The sequence below is a fragment of the Chamaea fasciata genome, unplaced genomic scaffold, assembly GCF_029207755.1.
Source record: "Chamaea fasciata isolate MVZ Bird 193981 ecotype frontalis unplaced genomic scaffold, bChaFas1.0.hap1 SCAF_2, whole genome shotgun sequence".
Classification (NCBI taxonomy): domain Eukaryota; kingdom Metazoa; phylum Chordata; class Aves; order Passeriformes; family Sylviidae; genus Chamaea; species Chamaea fasciata.
In genome coordinates, this window is record NW_027094087.1 from 52,611,586 (window position 1) to 52,630,141 (window position 18,556).

Genomic DNA, 18,556 nt, shown 5'->3' on the forward strand with positions numbered 1-18,556 from the left:
GACTGCCTTCAAAGTCAGGGAAGAGAAATAGGTGTTCTGAGTCATCTGCAGAGGAATTTGTTCTCCAAGTGGTAGCCAGCATACTTTGGGTGAGTGGGTGTATCTTAAACAGCTTCTATCACCACTTAGAGTTAGCAATACCAATATCCCATGTGGTATCCAAATCAAAGGTGGATTTTGTGCCCTGAACTAGAAAATTCACGTAATTCAAGTCTAGATGACAATGACCAATCAAGCAGTTTGTTGAAATGATGCATCCTATGTATACATATGTCATGTTATTGCATAAGTTTTTTATTGATATTAATAGGTCAGTTGACCAGTTCCAGCTGGGTGGCTGGGCGCATTGAAAACAGCTACAAAGAAGGCAGGTGATGTGTGACAAGGTGCTAATGGTGTTTATCTGAATTTCATTTTACAAAAAAAAAATCTGTAGAAGTCACATGCCTCAGATCTCCTGGAGGCATTTGAATTCCAGCAGGTGAAGTGATATTTTGTAAGAATATATCTCTTTAAGTGATGGGGTTCTTTTTCTGCGGCTTTGAAGTTACTCTTGCACACAAGAAGAAAGTGGCTACCTGTACAGAATTAGAAATCCACTCCAGCTTTTGTCAGTGGGATTCTAAGCCTGGCTACTAAAAAGCTATCAAGTGCTTCCTTTCCTGCTTCACAATTAAATGTCCTTGATGTGACCTTCAATCCTGTGGTGCTGACAGAAGTCCTTGTCTAACATCTTTCCATACATGTCTATGGAAAAAGATGTTGGGAGGTATGTCTCTGTGATTGAATGGAGCACAGTTCTGAGATTCCACAGCTGATGAGGACGTTCCCAAGCCATGTGGACTTAGCAGTTCAGGTCCCAAATCATGCTGATTGAATGTTGGAGATGCAACAGTGCATCTGAAACAAGGTTCGTGAAACTGGGTGCAGTGCCTTGTGAACACAGACTGCTTTGGGACCCAAGCCATATAATATCCATTTACCTTCCTTCCACCTTCATAGTGTTTCTGTGAACATAATGAATTCTTTTCCAGCTGAAACCAGGACAAGTTTACATTAAGGGGTTCCTCTAGTTATCTCTAGCTCCTTTAAGGCTCTATTAGAAATTTTTTCATGCTTATTCAGCTAGGAACATCCCTAACAGACTGGATAATGTGGCCTCTAGTGCCCGTGAAAATGCAGTCTGACCCTTACATGAGTGGTCACATGGTGATCATTCATCTCACTAATGAGGAGGAGAACGTTCCCCCAAATCTGCTGTGTGTTTTCCAGTCCCTCCGAGTCACCTCCTTTTCTGCATTGCACAAGAACAGGATTATGACTGAGAATAATTTTTTTTTCCTTGTGGAAAAGGGAAAAATTTAGAAGCAGTCTATAAATAGCTGAAATCTGACTGCACTCAGGATAATAGGCTTCATGTGTACATATATATATGTACACCTCAGGCTCTTTCTCAGGAGCACTTAATAATAATTTCCATTCAATCCACAGGCAGGTCCATATGATAGAGGGGGTAGTTCAAGGCAGAAACTCTCTGTACTACACCTCTGTTGAAGAGAAACCTTGATGGTAGGAGTGCACAGATATCTGTGACATTAAACTTGGTGTCTTTGATCTTGGTCCCAAACGTGCATGATGAGTGAGGTAAGCCATTATACAGCTAGAAGAGTGGTTGAGGAGGACAATTAGCTAATTATTCCAATACTGAGTTTGTTACAGCTGAATTAGAACACAGTTTGGAAGCAGGTGGATAGAAGCAAAGGAAAAAAAAAAAAAACAAATGGAGGTGATGAGCTGAAAGAAAATGGGAGAGAAAACTTGCATACTTAGGAAGCTGCTGCAAGAAGTTTAACAAGTTAGAGACTTTTCCAGGGGTGTGAAAGTCATTTGAGATGAGTTCTCACTCACAGAGAGGCCTCATTTTGATCTCTCATAATGTTCTCTTGTAATTGCCTACATAAGGAAAGACATGAGGAGCACAGCATTACACATCTTTCATTAGACCAAACTGTTTCTTTGTTGTTGTTTTTCGTTTGTTTGTTTGGTTGGTTTGTAATTTTTTCCCCCTGAAAAATTCTCTGTCAGTGCCCAGAAAAACCTGCTGAAATCTCTAGGAAGTGTGAGCACTTTGTAGGACAGCTGCCTACGGGCATGAGAATACAAGGAGAGCCTGCCAGTTTTTATTTCTAGAAAGATCCTTCTAGCAACTGTTGTCATTGCTGCTCTCTTCTCTTTGACAGCAAGGGCAAATATGACCATGGCTCTGACTCCTGGGCATAGAGCAGTCTGCATGCATCCACACACTCCAGTGGCTTCATGCCATTAACCTAATTGTATCAGACATTGGAACCAGTGAAGCTTTTAACTTATATCTCTGGCTGGTAAAATGACATTAAACTTTGTAAAACTCAGCAATCCAAAAAAGTTTTCTGCAGACACCTTTATTAGTAAGTAGATTAAGGAATAGATTGGGAATCTACTGAATCTGGTGCATGACTAGGCAGCAGTTGACTTATAAAAAGATGGAAAAATATTCAAAAATTTGGCCCATTAGATGAATGTTCATGTGACTATGTTATAGCTATAGATTAAAATAAAACTGTTATCAATTATGTAACATTTAAAGTTACAATCATCAGACTGGCATTCTCACCTCTTCACATATAGCAGCTTACCCTCTGTCTCTGTGAATTTTCCACTTGCAAAATCTCACATGCCTGCAAATCACAGAAAACTGAAAATGATTAGTATGACAAAAAGGTGCTGTTTATAGAAGCTCACTACATTTTTATTTACATTTTTCCATTCAATAAGCACAATTCCTGCCACAATAGACAGTGACGAAATAGTGACATCATCCATCAGTCAGTATTGATACTGCTGAGAATGAGACTTTTACTTTTTTCCTCCAAAAGGCTTTCACAGTAAATGGCACTACTTATAGACACACTGGAAATCTGACATGCATTTAGTTTCAGAGATTAATTCAGAGTGTTTTCTGACAGTGCACCTACTCATGATTCCTATCAGTTGGTGTTCTGTGTTTTATTTATTTTTTTTCCCATTCAGCTATAGCTTCTTCCTTTTCTTGTTACCATATAAAATATGTATACGAGCTGGACATTATTAGTTCAGACTATTGGCCTGTAGTTCTCAAGCTGAGGCAAGCTGAGCCATAAGCTCCAGCTGGTGTAGGACAATGTTGTAATCCAGGAAATGAATGGGAATGTGTAGGCAAAAAAAACATGCCCAAATCCAAGATTTTTCATCTATTTCAGTTACAATTATCTCCAGTGTTATCTGTGGTTACACAAAACAAACAATTTTCCAGGAAAAGTAGTTTTTGGAAGTAAAATGTCTTAGATACACTACCGGTAAACTTTAAATAGTTTATCCCACTGGAAAAACAACTATACGGTGTGGTCTAGCTCATAAACATAAGGCATTCTTCCTCCTGCCATAAGCAACAGTATTGCCTATTAAAATGCAATTGCTTCACAGACATGTTACTTCTCCCCTCTTCTGCCCCAATACCCAAAAAAAGACAACCAATAAAACCAAGCAGTACTATAAAAAAGATTGACTTAGATGAACAGAAGGGATTAATGATATCTAGAATAATGACAGCACAATTCTAATCCCAAGCAGACCTCTGGAGGAAAGAGCTGCCACCCAAAAGAAAAGAGCAGCTTGTGAGACTCATGAGAGTGCTGATTCTGCTGTCTGTGTTACACACAATCCATTTACAAATGGCAGTATGAAATTCCCAGGTATTTTATAATGAAAACAAATCTATAGGGTTTTTTTTTTTCCCAAACCTGTACTGATCTGTGCTAGTGTGTTCCAAATCCTTGACTCCAGTGAATGTAAGTAAATCCCCTGAATTAGCTTTTCTACACCAGCTCAGAGCCCAGCCTTTAAGAGCTGTGCCTGGACTGTTGGATGGAACAGACCCATGTCCCTGTGCAATCATGACCAGATTGTGATAGCCCACACTGGCTATGTGCTTTTGGGCAGTTTTGGTTTGTACCCTCTAGAGCTCCACTAAACAGTGCACAACACAATCTGGGCAAGAACACAGTCTTTCCAGCTGGCATAAAAGGCAAACCCAGATATTCTGGGGGAAAAAAGAGAATTTATTTAGGCAGATGTAATCCATGCCATGTCTGCTGCCCTCAGAGCTGGGGGGTTGGTCAGACCTTTCACTCTCTGGTGTTTCTGCAAAAATGTAGATGGATAATATCTAACCTAAACTGTGCAGAATTCAGCACCACTACAGAAATTACAGCTGTGGCACTGTGTGTGGGAACAGTCATAGATATACAGCAAGATTACGTCAGATACCTGGCCTTTTATTAAAAAAATAATTGAAGAACAAGAAACAAGGAGTTTTCTCTAGGCTTATGAAAGTAAGGACTAGCAGTGCATGAGGAGCAGAAATTCTTTTCGCAAACAGTCTAGTGACTTTCTAAGCAAATTTCTATAAACTGTGTTTTCTGTGTGCTTTGTCTAAATATTAAAATGAATTTGCTGTCTCCTAAACCAGTGGAGTTCTCAGCATCTGGCTTGGTATTAGGGAGCAGGAATATCTCCCATTGATCTCATTGATATTGGCTAAGAGCCAACATGAGTTTTCTGCAGAAGCAAATTCTGAGTTCATAATTGTGAGTATTCAGCAGTTCACATCCCATTACTGAGAGCTACTTCCTCAGTCAGAGAACATTCCCATGAGAGCCATGTGTCCTAAGCACCTTGAATCCGTAACATAAAAATTCACATTGAGCTTCTCAGAAATAAGACACAAAAAAATATTCATTCATAAGAAACACTTGGCGAGTAATTTCTTATAGCAACAATGAAAAATTCACTCTTCATTTCTGTGGTGCTTGCAGCTAGAAATGTTGTGGGGAAATTGGAGTATATAGCTCCTCTTTTTGTCATGTCCTGGGAACTCAGGGCTGCCCCGGGGATCTCAGTGCAAGCCCAGCTATGAACCACCAGGGATTACGTCCTGTGCTGAGATTGGAGGGAAGCAGTGATTTCGTTCTCTTCCCCTCTTTTATCCATGGCCAATCCTCTCTGGCTTCGTATCACCTATACGGATACAACTGTAGTAATCTCTACAGTTTTGTCTAAGAATACCACCACACTTGAGAGGTTTATTCAGTTTTATACCTTCCACATACGAGCTACAGAAATGTCTTAGCCCAGAGAATATTGTTATTTCAATATCTGACTTAGTGCAGGTAAAAAAAAAAAAAAAAGGTCACTTGGGAAGCTCGTGTGTGCATTTGTACGGCGGGAGTCTAACTCGATAACTCCGGAGGTCGACGCTTCCATCTAGTGGTGAAACTAAAAGGTGCAAAAGGAGCCGGTCACGGGAATGAACATTGCTGAGGTCCTTGTGAGCATCCTCCTTGTTCCAAACACCAGCCGACTGAGGAGAAGAGAAAGGCAATGAAAAAAGCCAGGCAACCCCCAGCATCTCTGCAGTTTGGGACAAGCAGTTCAATTCACGCAAGAAGGGAGCACAGTTCTCTGGGGTGGGTGTTGTCTTTTACTGGAGGCCAGGGAGGACGTTCTGCAGATGTTCTGGAAGTGGCTGAGATACTGCATGAGCTGTGAGCCGACCCACAGGCTGAGGCATAGCAGAAAGCAAAACCTGGTCTCTGTGCAGTAACCTGGATTTTCAGACCTCCTGCAGAAAAAAAAAAAAGTGTCTGTCATGGAGAGTGAGGAGAATCACTCCTGCCAGGATGTGCCAATGAAATGGAATTAATAGAGCACTTCTTCGAAAAAATAATGCCATTATAGGCTCCACAACAGCAGTGAACTTTGCAAAGAAAGAGGTCTATGACCTTGTGAAGCTTGGTTTTTTGACGGTGGCCTATGTATTTCCCCCTGAAACCACCTCAATTTTCCCCCAAAAACCCCACCCAGCCACCACAAAACAATTTTGGATATCCACAGGCACACATCCAGGCAAACTATGAAGAAATCTAAGTGCATATTTCATAAGCAGATCAATAACCATAACCATATTCACTATTCAAAAAATGAAGAACAGTGACACTTGAGTGCTAAAAGATAGTGTTCTGCATACTGTTGAAGTCAATAAGGTGAACTGAAGTGAATTAAATTGAAATATCAACTCAGTTTCTGCTGCCTCATGTTTTCAGACAATTGGATTTCTTTTTATGCAGGGAGTATTATCGATGATAGATTGCAGTTCATTTCAACTTCAGCAATTTTTTTTGGATGTTCCTGTTGTATCTGTTTAGCCCCCAGTGGATGTGTTGAAGATCCTTCATGAAGTCCTTGCTGAGTGTGTTTTGACTCAGAAGTGCAGTGACCTTTGCTTGCTGCCAGCTCTGGCCACTATTTGATCTGTAACCTTGGCCTGTGCATTTCTGTAACTACCACAGTTTCCTCAAGATGCTTTTTCTGAATAATGGTTTTAGAAAAAAATCACAAGAGGAATGCTGGCTGCCTCAGTCCTTGCCACTCCAACTGCCCCTTTCATTTTGTACTGATGCTCAGATTACAGGCCTGTAAGGCTCCACTGTTCCAGTTCACCAGGGTTCACATAAATATTTCCTTCTGTTTCAGTTAACCTAGTTTCACTCCCTCCTGCCTGACCTGGAGGTCTCAGATAAAAACACAGCATCTCCATGTTTTGCCCACCATGTTCTGCCACATATCAGGGCACAGGCATAAAAAATCTCCATGTTCCTTTGACCACAGACTAAGCTGACTTGCAAGCTTTGTGAATTTAACAGGTATCTTAGCCTGGAAAGTGCCATTTGGCTTTGCAGATTACTGTAAACACCTTGCCAAGCTGCAAACCCATTTCACCATCCATGACCACCTGTGCCTATATCTCAGTGTTTTCTCTGACCTGGCTGAAATCTCACCTTTACTAAGTCTTTCCAGGTTGTTTTAAAAATATGAGTAGGTAACAGTTTCAGTATTTTCGTCTTATTTTCTTCAGTATTATTGGTGAGCCATCTCAAAGGTGGACCCACTGCAAACAATATCTACGCCAGGGACACCTCAAACGTCCGTGTCTGCAAGCTGCCAAAAGCCTTCATGCAAGCTTTTTGAATCTGGATACCCAAGAAGCGCCAACCCTGTGCCCCACAGGTTGGTAGTGGGCCTCTTTGCAGCTTCTGTGCAACCACTGCTTTTGTATGATATTTCCCCCCTCATATTTAGATCCCACATCAGCTACTCTGGAAGACGGTGTTAATAGACTGAAAATTCCTCAGAGAATCTAAATGAACTATCATTGCCCCTGCAAATAGCCACACCTGTGTATATGATTTGACTGTTCGCAGTGGGTATAGGGGAAATGCTTTGAAGTTTAGCTTGAAAGTGGTAGGCAAGGCTGTGTAGCCATCTCCTCTTTCCCCAATCCTTCAAACGTGCCTTAATACAGACTGGCAGGGCTGTGTTACAAGGGCAGTGGAAGGTTAGGGTAGGTGGGAAGTGAGTAGAGGCAGAAGATCAAAAGAGAAAGAATTCATGTTTACCAACAACCACATTTTATTTTAAAACCGGCAAATGTGAAAGAAAAACGTGGAATCTGATTTCTCCTGCTTCTTTACTGACCACTCAGAGAGAGACAACAAAAACTGCTCCTACCAAACCTGGCTAACAATTTTCCTTCCTATTTTGGGTTGCTTCTCTTCAGGGAGCAACTTATTATCAGTAAAAGCTTTTCCATTCTCACAGTGCATGGAGTGATGTCAGCAGTTGTTGGAGCAGGGGGCTGGTGAGGTACACTCATGGTAGTGATGGTGTTGCAGGGTTTGGTTCTTGTAGGGTGTCACTGCAGGTGTGGCTGCTACCTGCTGAAAGGGCCCTGCCTGGCTCCTGGTATTCCTTAGCATGACCAAAGTTGCTTAATTTTGGAAATGCTTCTGCAGGTGCTAAAGGAGACGTACTAGGAGATGGGTTCAAGAAACTTATAGCAAAGATAATAGTCCTCTTTTTAAAATTATGTTGTGGCAGCAGGGGCAGGGACAGGGCTAGGCCGCTGTGCTTTAGGATGTATGCAGGTATATTTTTTCCCAGAGACATTGGGAGCAGGAAAAAGTAAACATGCAAAAACCCCATTCTTGGTAAGTGCTAAAAGTATATTTCTTCTGTCTTTCCATCTTCCCTAGAGTTTAAATGATACCTCACTTGCACTGAGCCCCTCTTTCTCAGATATCCCAGTCAAACTGCTCCTTTTTTCTCCTCCACTTAATTTAGCTTTGCCGCGTTTCACTGGGTTAGCAGAGCAGGAATGAGATAAGTATGGAAAGCAGAGATCCAAGAGTGCCTATGAAAAAGTCAGGAGGTATTGTGAGTAGGCCTTGCCTGGGAATGACTGGTGGAGTTTGGCAGCCCGGTGACTTACCAAAGATACACTGTCCCCTTTCACAAGTCCTCCTATGGACATCTTTGTGGGAAGGATAATTGTGTATTAGAATTTAACTGGAATGAGTAACAGATGATCCAGTTAAAGATCAAGACAGACAGTTTGCGTCTATAAACCAATTTGAAGAACTCCTGCTTATGACCTCCGTTCCTCATTGAGTTATCATGAAGGAATTTTGTCTATTTATCACATCCACCTGACAAAGACTCCATCAATGAGTGATGGATGTGACAGGCAACAAGCTGGACATCGCAATAATTCTTCAGCCATCTTGGGAACAAAGGGCTCAAGAGGCGAGACAATATCTAATTCAACAAAGACTAACAAAGCTCTGAAAGGTCCTAACAGAATTTCCACTAAAAGGACATGAATTCTTCCAACAAAACAAGCAAGGGCAACTGGTTGTTCCCTTGACCCCGTGTGACAGAAAGACAAGACAAAGTTCCCTTGTCAAGCTTGTCACAGAGATGGCGTCTTTAATGATAGCAGGGTTGTTTGAGGAAACAAAAGGAAGGAGGAGGCTAGATACAGCAGGGGATAAGTGTGGTAACCTCTAACCCTCTGAAAAGACTGCCAAACAACAGCTGTAGATATAGGTCTAAAGCAGGATGTGTTTCACTAGTGTTCATCTTATTGCTTTGTCACAGAACATACACAAAATTTTTTCCAAAAATGAAAACAATATTTAATTTTTAGAAGTATTGATATCTCATCTGTGTAATCATTTTCCATGCATGTCACTGCACATGAACTGGCATTTATTTTCTCATGCCTGGTAGGAGTGCAGTCACTGCTTTTGTTGGTCCCAGGCTGTGCTTATGCTGAAACAAAACCTGTTCAATGAATGAAATTTTTCATGTAGTGAAAATTTATGAAGAGTGTATGTGTTCTAAGTCAAATGGTAATACTTAGATTAAAATTTAGGTTAGGTGGAAAGATGATGTTCCAGATTTACCAAAAAGCTTATTCATCTTCTGATAGGAGAGTCAATGTTCTGGCTCAGCTGGTTGACAGGTTGGCGTTGTCTGACATAGCTCAAGCATGTACCATTAGAAATCAAGATTGACAAGGAGGCACCACAGAGAGATTTCACTGTATTTTCCTCTGAATCAGCTCAAATGAAAATCTTTATCTTAATTTTCAAGAAACTGATTTCTCCAGTTCAATGCCTCAAAGAAGCAGTCATAGATGTTTGAAATGCATGGTATCAGAATTGGTCTCCTTTCCCACACTTCGTGAACTTCCCAAAAGCTGAAAAATATCAAGCAGTTCCTGATTGCAGTTTTGGCAAGGCAGAACAGACTGTTACCTCTGTGGGCTGAAAAAGAAGATATAACCATTCTTGAGGATTCTTCTTTGCTTTATAACAAGGTCAGCTCTTCTTCTATCTTCCCTTTTAGCCAGTGAAAGGTGGGGACCTGTGGTATTGCACCTCTAACAGTGGATGTTTCTTGCCACCCTCCAAAAGCACTGATGATCAGCACCTGATTTAGGATTTGAATGTGCACCACCAGCTCATATTTTCAAGTATGTGTGATCTTCGAAACACTAAGTGTCATAACTACCACCATATGCAGCCAGGGATGCTAATTTTTTTTAGAAATGAGCTGTGGTCTCAGCATTCTTGCATTTGTTGTCCTTTAAATATTTAACAGATTTTCTCTCTCTCTCTCTCTCTCTGTGTATCTTTGCAGAACTTCAAGGGAATATATGAAATAGTCAGGGACTAGGGAGAAAAGTGTTGACACTTGCTGTAATGAATTGTTTACTCTGTTTTCCTCCATTTTGAACTCTCTCAATTAGCTTTGTCCAAACAATCTACTTTTTATACAGCTATATAGATGAGGAAGCGTTCAGCAGAGATTGACAACTGTTCTCTAATTTCAGAACTAGCTAAAATAGCACAAGCCTCAGTAACTTTTATATCCACTCATGTATTTTATGTGTGGATTTCTTTTTCCTTTAAATGTAAAGTAAGTGTTTTCATTTTAATTTTTAAAATATAATAAAATGTATTATCCTAACTGATATGATACAACAGACTCATAAATCTTTAGGATAGAAAAAGAATACTTTGTCACCTACAGTTTGTCAAAGATTTTCTTCTTTGAAATCAGAACTTTGTTTCAAGGACATTCCTTTGTATCAGTCATGAAGAAATTTAACTATCAAGTAGATAGATTTGAATGCATGTTGTCATGCTATTCAAGAGATAAAAATTCATTTTGACAAATAACTTATTGATAAAAATACTTAAGTGTATTTATCTGCACATTTGATTTAATTTTTTTTTCAACTGTGTAGTTAATTTAGTTTAACAAAGCACACATATTGGATTTTCTAACTTGATTTTCCTATCCAGTCATGATAGATCAGGAGCCGACAGAAGGCCAGGGCTAGAAAAAAAACCCCAAAAAACCCCAAAAAAGCGCAGTTTTGGGAGTGATTTGGTGTTGCTAAATGAAACTTAGATCACTCCGGTGGCTGCAGAGAAAGCAGACTTGTTGAAAGCAGTAATAGAAAAAATGTGGCTTTAAACAAAAAACATTGAGTAAATGAAGTCAGATTCAAGTAAACAACTGAACAAGCAAGGTGTGAGCATTGCCTTGTCAAAGCCAGTAATCTTAGATGCCATTAAATATTTAGTGTAGTCTATTTGATGAGTCTGGTCTATTTGATCTGCTTCTCACAAGTTCTTTCTTTGTGAGGTCTTTATTTATGATTTAATAGCTGTCCATGAATTTGGAACTTTGAATTAAAAGAATTAAATTTTTTTCTTCGGCCATATTAGGCATATGATGAGTGCCTGTGCAGAAAGGAATCATTCTTGAATAAGACTTTCACTTTTAATTACCAGTTGTCTTGGATAACAGTAGCATATTCAGTCCACAGCAGTAACTCTGGGGAAGAGGCCTGTGATCTGTGGTGGTGGCTGAATTATAATTGCCCTGTTATTTACTTAAAAATGGGCACTTACAGGGTCATGGGAAATAGAGTTTGAATAATAAATAAATGAAATACTACTCCAGAAACATGTTTCAAAGCAAATGCTTTATAGGAAAATATCTCAAAAAGACATTTCAAAGGGCATTTCTTGTCTTAGAAAACAAAGCGGAGTGTATCCTTTATTTCATTCTTTAAATTTTTAAATCCATGGAGCTATTTAAATTACAGTAGATTTTCTGAAGAAAACAAATTAATATTAATTTTTACAATCAGAGAGTAAGATTGCCTCACTGCCCATTATCAAAGCATAGAATAAAACATTCATGTCTGAAAAAATGGTAAATGGCCATCTATGACTGCAAATGAAATTCTATTATATAATGCAGATACTGTATTGTTTCATGCATTTATTAATACTTCCTTATTTTAACAATACCATGAACAATGGGAATGACACATATGTTGGCACAGAATGAATGTGACCCAGCAAGCTTTTAAAAAAATTGGGAATAACCATGTTAGAAATTGAGAACTCTCTTTAGAGGCTGAAAGCTTTTTTTTTTTTTTTTTAAATCCGTGAGATGTCAGTGACAGCATATGTTTTCAGTATTCAGTTGAAGCAGGGTAGAAAAAAGCTATGGCCTATATGAAATGTTTTACAAATGCCAGTGCATATCATCAGATTTACTCTTCAGAGATGTACCTTTTCCTGTGGTTTCATCAACAGAACCTTGGGGGGTTTTCTGATTGATTGGTTGGTTCTGGATTTTTCTTTAGCCTGTAGCTCTTTATAAACCCAGGTGAGCTTATAAATTGATCTGCAATTGAAAGGCAATATCTGATACTGCAAGCAGTTTCTCAGTGGAGTTCCCAATGACCTTATTGATTCAAGCCTTTGTCACTACTTTCTTGATTTCCCACTGATTTTCTTGATTTATGGATTTTCTGACTGAGAGAACTAAGAGGCCTTAGAATGCTCTGAGGCTCACTGGCATTACATCATGTCTATAAACAAAGACCGGTATCCCATGCAGCAAATTTAGGTAAATTTTTGTTAGGGTTATTCTGGAAAAGTCTCATTTTCTTAACTTGGTAAACAAGTTCCCTGGAAAGGTTATGGCAGATATTTACCTCACCCACTAAAGACAATGCATAAAACCCCCCTTACAGCCTGTTGCTCTGAAAACGAAATCAGTATGTAGATGGAATTATTATTATTCTGTGTTAGAATTGATGACCTGAAACTTTATCTATCTCAGACAGGTAATTCAGGGGAGAAAGCTCACTTTTTTTAAATAGTTCTAATGATCCATGTTAGCATAAAATCAACTTAATCTATTACCTAGTTGGGGGATTGAGTAGACCGTTGGAGAGAACCGATAATGGAATACCTCCGTACAAGTACTAGATACCACAGAGCTGACTATATTTCAGAACAATCTCTAGGCTTCTTTCAGCTGCAATGGGAATTACTACTATTAGAAGATAGAAAAAGTGGCAAAAACTAGTTTTCCTCAATTCTACGTTATAAGTACATATTAACTTTATCTATAAGTAAAAAGAACATTTTAAGATGATTGTGGTGTATGTTTAGTATCCAGATTTTAGAGTTCCCTAAGCAATAGGCACAGATTTATGTGCCAACCTATCTTTCCTTTTGAGATCCTACAGATCGTATGATGCTTAAGCCTTCTACTAGCACTCCCAGAAGCATTAGAAGAAATTTGCCCAGTGGTGTTTGCAGGGTGATATCTATTTGATATAAAAATAATTATTTTTCCTCAAGCAGTCAATGCTTGGGCAGGATGACTTACAAAAACTCTTCTGAACAAACTCTTTTGAAAACTATTTTGGGCATCTCTGCTTGCTTTTAAATAGTTGTTTATTGCCTCAGTTCACTATCTTCTCATCTCCAAAGCATACATCATGTGGACACATAGTCACAAATACTAGCCATGCCTCGAGTATGCCAATAATAGTCAAAGTTTCTCAGTACTTTCAGCCAAAAATCAATCATCAAACCTGCTGTATTAAATGTACTTGCACCAATCTAGGAGGGCAACTAATGTGGAAAGACACAAATTCTTAGGTTTCTGTCTGCAGTATTTTGCCAGAGGAGTACTTTGGAAGAGTGTTTTATTTTACAGCATCCCTTACACAGGGCATCTTTGTATTGAGTGTAACAGAGCCTGACATCTGAATCCACTCCGTTCCTGTCAGCACTGTGGTGTCAGGTAGCTGAAGCCATCTCCTGGTTACTGCCGGGTGAAACCCAGAGCGACTTCTTTCAGCGGCTGAACTCCACTCGACAGAAACTATCCTTCTCCACCCAGACTTTCGCCCCTGCGGAGGCTGGTTCCAGCCAGCTCTTCCCGAGCATCACCCTGCGGCGGCCGGCGGGTGCTCGGCGGCGGCCGCAGCGGATCAGCACCAGGGCCAGCGCCCCGGGGAATCCAGGGGCGCGCAGGAACAGTGGGAGAGGGAATTCTTGCCTCCGTGCTGATGCTTTTTCTGGGGACCAGACGTCAAACAACAGATCAAACTATGATATTTGATCTCATCAACTGTCTTTTAAACCGAGGAAAGGACAAAGCTCTTTCACTGACACAAACTGAATAGAAAAGACATTTCTGCATTACCATCATGCTTCTCACAAGGTTAGACTGAAAACAACTGGGGCAGTCATAAGTTTCTTTTTTCTTCTCATTATAGTAAGTGGCAAATTTTTTTGTCTGCTAAGGGCAAAGGGAACTGCTTCTGATTGCCAGACCCAGTGTTAAATTAAAGAGCTGGAAAAGAAAAAATATAAAGGGGAGGAAGTGACACATTATGTTCAAAAAGATCCATTCTATATTTCACCCCAACTCCCAGCGAAGAAACGTGACAGATGACATCCCTTACTGTGATGGCGCAGGTTCTGCAGTGAGACTGATCCGCAGCACCTCTATGTACGTCCTTGGAGGTGAGCAGGAAAAGGTTAGTGAACCACTAAAGAAATGCAGAAGTACAAGCAGCATTGACTCTTGCTTTCAGCCAAAAGAGGAAGACAGAGACTGGATGTACTCTAAGACTCAGGACTGCCTGAAGTACCTACAGGATCTGCTAGCCTTGAGGAAAAAATATCTTGAAAACCTCAATAACTTGAAATCCATGCATATGGCTGCAGATTCTCCAGCATCCACAAGATCATCCAAAACTGGAAAAAAGTCATTTCTTCCACTTCCTTCCAAAGAGTCTTCTAAGGTAATTTCCAAGAACTTTTGCCGTGTGCTTAGTCTTAAGCAATAAAATCATCGGAGCTATATCACCTATATTGATTTTCTGCTTTATTGCTTTCAGCCGGTTGTCAGTTTGCTGATACATCATTTGAAATGTTGCTAAATATCTTAAGATTCTTTTGAAGTAGTGTAAAATTAGGAATGAATGACTGGTCATGGAAAGAAATGTGTATGTTTATGTTTGAGGGGGAGTATGTTGAGAGAGAGAAAGTAGGGAAAAGTTATGAGAGTATGGAAAACGTGTTAAGAAAGGGCAAGCTCTGATAGACTACTTAAGTACCTTGGAGTCCTTCACTATGGTTATTTATAGCTGTTAATGACTGACAAGTGAAGTCATCCCTGGATTTCCTGGCAGCCTTCTTATTGACAAAATTGTTTACACAAAATAGTTAAAAATTCACTGAAACAAAGAAGGTTTGATTTTGTTTTTTTTTTCTTCTGAGTGGTCAGTTAACTTATCAGTGCTACATTTATCATCAGTGCAAGCTCTACAGGAGGAATTCTTAAGGGTTCCTTTCTCCTGTTCATGGATAAGTTGGTGGGTCATTTCTAGACAGTGTAATTCTTCACTGTTTACTCTAATGATACTACAAAAATAAGACTGGAATATCATCTTTTGTGCAGATTATTTTCATGTATCCTAGAAATAAAAGCTTTATAGGTTTGCATATCACTAGACAGTTCAGTGGTTACTTTGACTCTGGACTTGATTCAGTGAGGACAAAACAAAGGATTGCAGCAAGTGGGGTGATCTGTTAGGGTAACATGACTGCAAACCACTTCAGCAGGAGACTCACAGGTTATCCAGAGCAGTCTTTAAGCTGGATAGTAATGGGGATGGTGGGAAGAAGGGATGTATGGCTGAACTTAATGATTAAGCCAGGTTGACTTTAAATAACGTTGCTGCCATATTTAGATGTTTGGTCACAGCGGAACTTCAGAATGGTTTGTGAACTTCTGAGATTTGCTGCTGAAAATACTGCTTTAGAAAAACACCAAAATCTTAACTTGTTTTTTGGTAAACAATTGGATCTCCCACAGTCTGAGGCTAAGAGTGCTGTCGTCTGACTTTGGCCAGCTAGCCCTTACGTATGAACAGTCCTGGTACTGACTGGCATGCTCACTCCATGAGCCATCCCCTTGGAAACAGACAGGAACATCAGCAGGATTATGTCATCCATAAGAATCATTCTTGTCAACACAAATGGCAGGGACACAGCTGCACACCTCTGGCTTTGTAAAAATTAAGGAGAGGTCAAGAAGACTTTTGCAAGATTCAGACTACTCTTCTTAACTACACAAATTTCAAGGTTTGTGTTATCACCAGGCTTGAATGGTTTTGTTCCAAGTTACCTGTTCTTCTTAAATTACCTGTCAGTGGAAATTCACATCTTTCTCTAACCTGCTGGAAGGTAATTTGTCCAGACAAACCTGTCCTCATGGGGGTTTTGATCCAAAGATCCCTGGGTCTTGGTCTAAAGACTGACCATGGATTCAAAATGTGTCACCTGTGTCTAGTGGAGGAAAAGAATGGAGAGGTGTATCAGATGCTGGGAGCACATAGGCATTTCTTTAAAATGCCTTTTAACCAATAAGCGCTTAGTCATAATAGCAGTCACTATTTCCAGTAGATGTGTGGTAGCAGCTATCTTTTAACACTTCTGAGAATGTCAATCAACCCATAATGTCAGGAGGGGAACCAGCTACTTCATCTGTCTGCCTCCACAGAACAGGGAACAGGCTGGTCCTTCAGAGGTGTGACATGGTACGTATCCTTTTTCGTCACTGAAACCCAGGATAGCAATTTTCTGAGTTGGTATTACAGCCTGACAATATACCTGACTTGGACTAGCAAAGAAAATACATGTCTCTTTATTAGGTAGAGCCTGGCAAGAATTATTCATCCCATACATACCCTCAGAATCACTAACCAAGGTTTTACGACTGCTTCAGCATTTATAGATAGGCGTTTGATTTTTTATTAAGACAGGCTCTTAAACTGTGTGGCTTTCTTGTGGGAATTATCACAGTGTTGAATGACTCATATTTTAGCACGCACCATCCTTTTTCATTTCAAAAAGACTTTAGCAATTTAGATCTGGATTAATTTCACCTAACCTAGGCATTGAAATAAGATGCTTAAATTAGTAACAAAGTTACCCCTCAATTCCTTTTCAGCTGAGAGAAAGAGCTGCCTGCAGAGGAGGGTTCAGCCTACTTAAGGCCTGACTCATCCTCTGAAGGTACTGGAGCCCAGCATTGATTACAGAAAGAACCCTGCATGACTGTATTTCTAATGTGAGTCTCCTTAGGAGCCTAGTGCTAGGCAGAATAAATTTGGCCACAAAGCCCCGCTGTCACTTAGCCACCCAATTAATTGGCCTGGTACATAGATTCTGAGGGATTTCGTAACACCTGGCCAGTAGTGCCTAAGTGGAAGATACTTGTTGTTGAGCATGGAACAGGATGGGTATTTGTTAGACTGCTGTCCTGCTTTCTTTGATTTCTACACAGTGGAGTAGTCTGGCCTTGTTTTTTTTTTTTTTCTGACAGCCTGAAGTATGGCATCAAATACATCCTTCGTATAGTGTTTGCTCATTAAGAATCATTGTGCCCAAGCCTTGGCTAACTTTTTCTCCATTGTCTGATCAACAGGCATCCATGGAAAGGAAAGGCCCACAGTCAAATTCAGATGTAAGAGAAGCAATAGCTTTCTTTGACTCAGTCATTGCAGACCTGGATTCAGAGAGATGGCGGAGAGTTCCTGACGTGGATCTGCCAAATGTGGATGTTGATTTTGATGGTGTGGTATAAATCAGCCAAATGGTTTTTTGGTGTGAAAAGGGTAGAGGGAGGAGCAGCATTGTGAGATCATGTTTGTTTAATTCATTAATTTAATTAATCAGTTGTCCTCTAGTTTTGTTTCCCAAATCTAGGATCATTACATGCAATATGCGAAATTACAGTATATGTCACGTCTTCCCTGTTGAATGGGTACAACTATTTTATGTGTGGTCATTACATTACAAAGGTAGCATGTGCAAGGTTGGAATAATGCTTGCCTTCTGCTCAGGGCTGAACTCCACCCTCGCATTTCTACCTCAAGCTGTCTTTGGAGAACTATAAAAAGTATAAATGTATTTTTTCTTCATCCTTTTTTTTTGAGAAATGGCTGGGTGACTCCTTTCCAACTATCAAAAAAGAAGTAATTTAGCGATTAGGCTAAATTACTGGAGGTTTTCATCAGAAAGGATAGGATTGCCCAAAGAAAGGAAGATGTGCCAATCTAAGGTCATCATGTCTCCTATATAAACAGCAGAGGGATATAGATATTTCTCACCTTTGCTTCAGGCTGAGGTGAATATCTGAAGCAGATCATTTTAGCTGTGCCCAAGGAGTGTATTTGAAGTGACTAGCTCTCACATACATATTTATGCTGTAGGTGTTGAAATTCTAGATAAAATGAATCCCATCCCAAGTGATATCCTGTAGTGAAACAAGGTTTGTCTCTTGACCTTACCTCCAGGAAGGACCCAGAAAACACCCTGTTTCCTCACTGTACAGATAAAAATGTCACTGACAAACTGTTAATCCCAGGTTATCTTCTGTCTTTCAGTTGCTACCAGTACGAGTGAGCACAGTTTGCATTCAAACTGGATCCTTCGTGCTCCCCGGAGATACTCCCAGGATACTGCCCAAGCAGCAAAGGCTGCAAACCAATCTCAAAGAAACAGTCAGCGGAGAACCACTGGCTCTAGGAAAAGGTTGGAAAGGCATCCCATGTACTTGCCCAAAGCTGTGGAAGGGGCATACAGCACTTTAAAATTTAAGCCTAAAACACGCAAAAAAGAATGTTGAAAGAAGAATGTTTCCTTTTCACTTGAAGACAGAATATATGAAATAGGGC

General features: G+C 40.0%; 1 protein-coding gene across 1 annotated transcript; it reads left to right on the forward strand.

Annotated features, from left to right (window-relative positions):
* Positions 1–14,200: 14,200 nt before the first annotated feature.
* CUNH13orf42 (chromosome unknown C13orf42 homolog) lies at positions 14,201–18,507 on the forward strand. Its single transcript, XM_066177293.1, has 3 exons — positions 14,201–14,614; positions 17,305–17,452; positions 18,266–18,507. The coding sequence occupies exons 1-3, from the start codon at positions 14,201–14,203 to the stop codon at positions 18,505–18,507; spliced, it is 804 nt and encodes a 267-aa protein (XP_066033390.1).
* Positions 18,508–18,556: the final 49 nt, after the last annotated feature.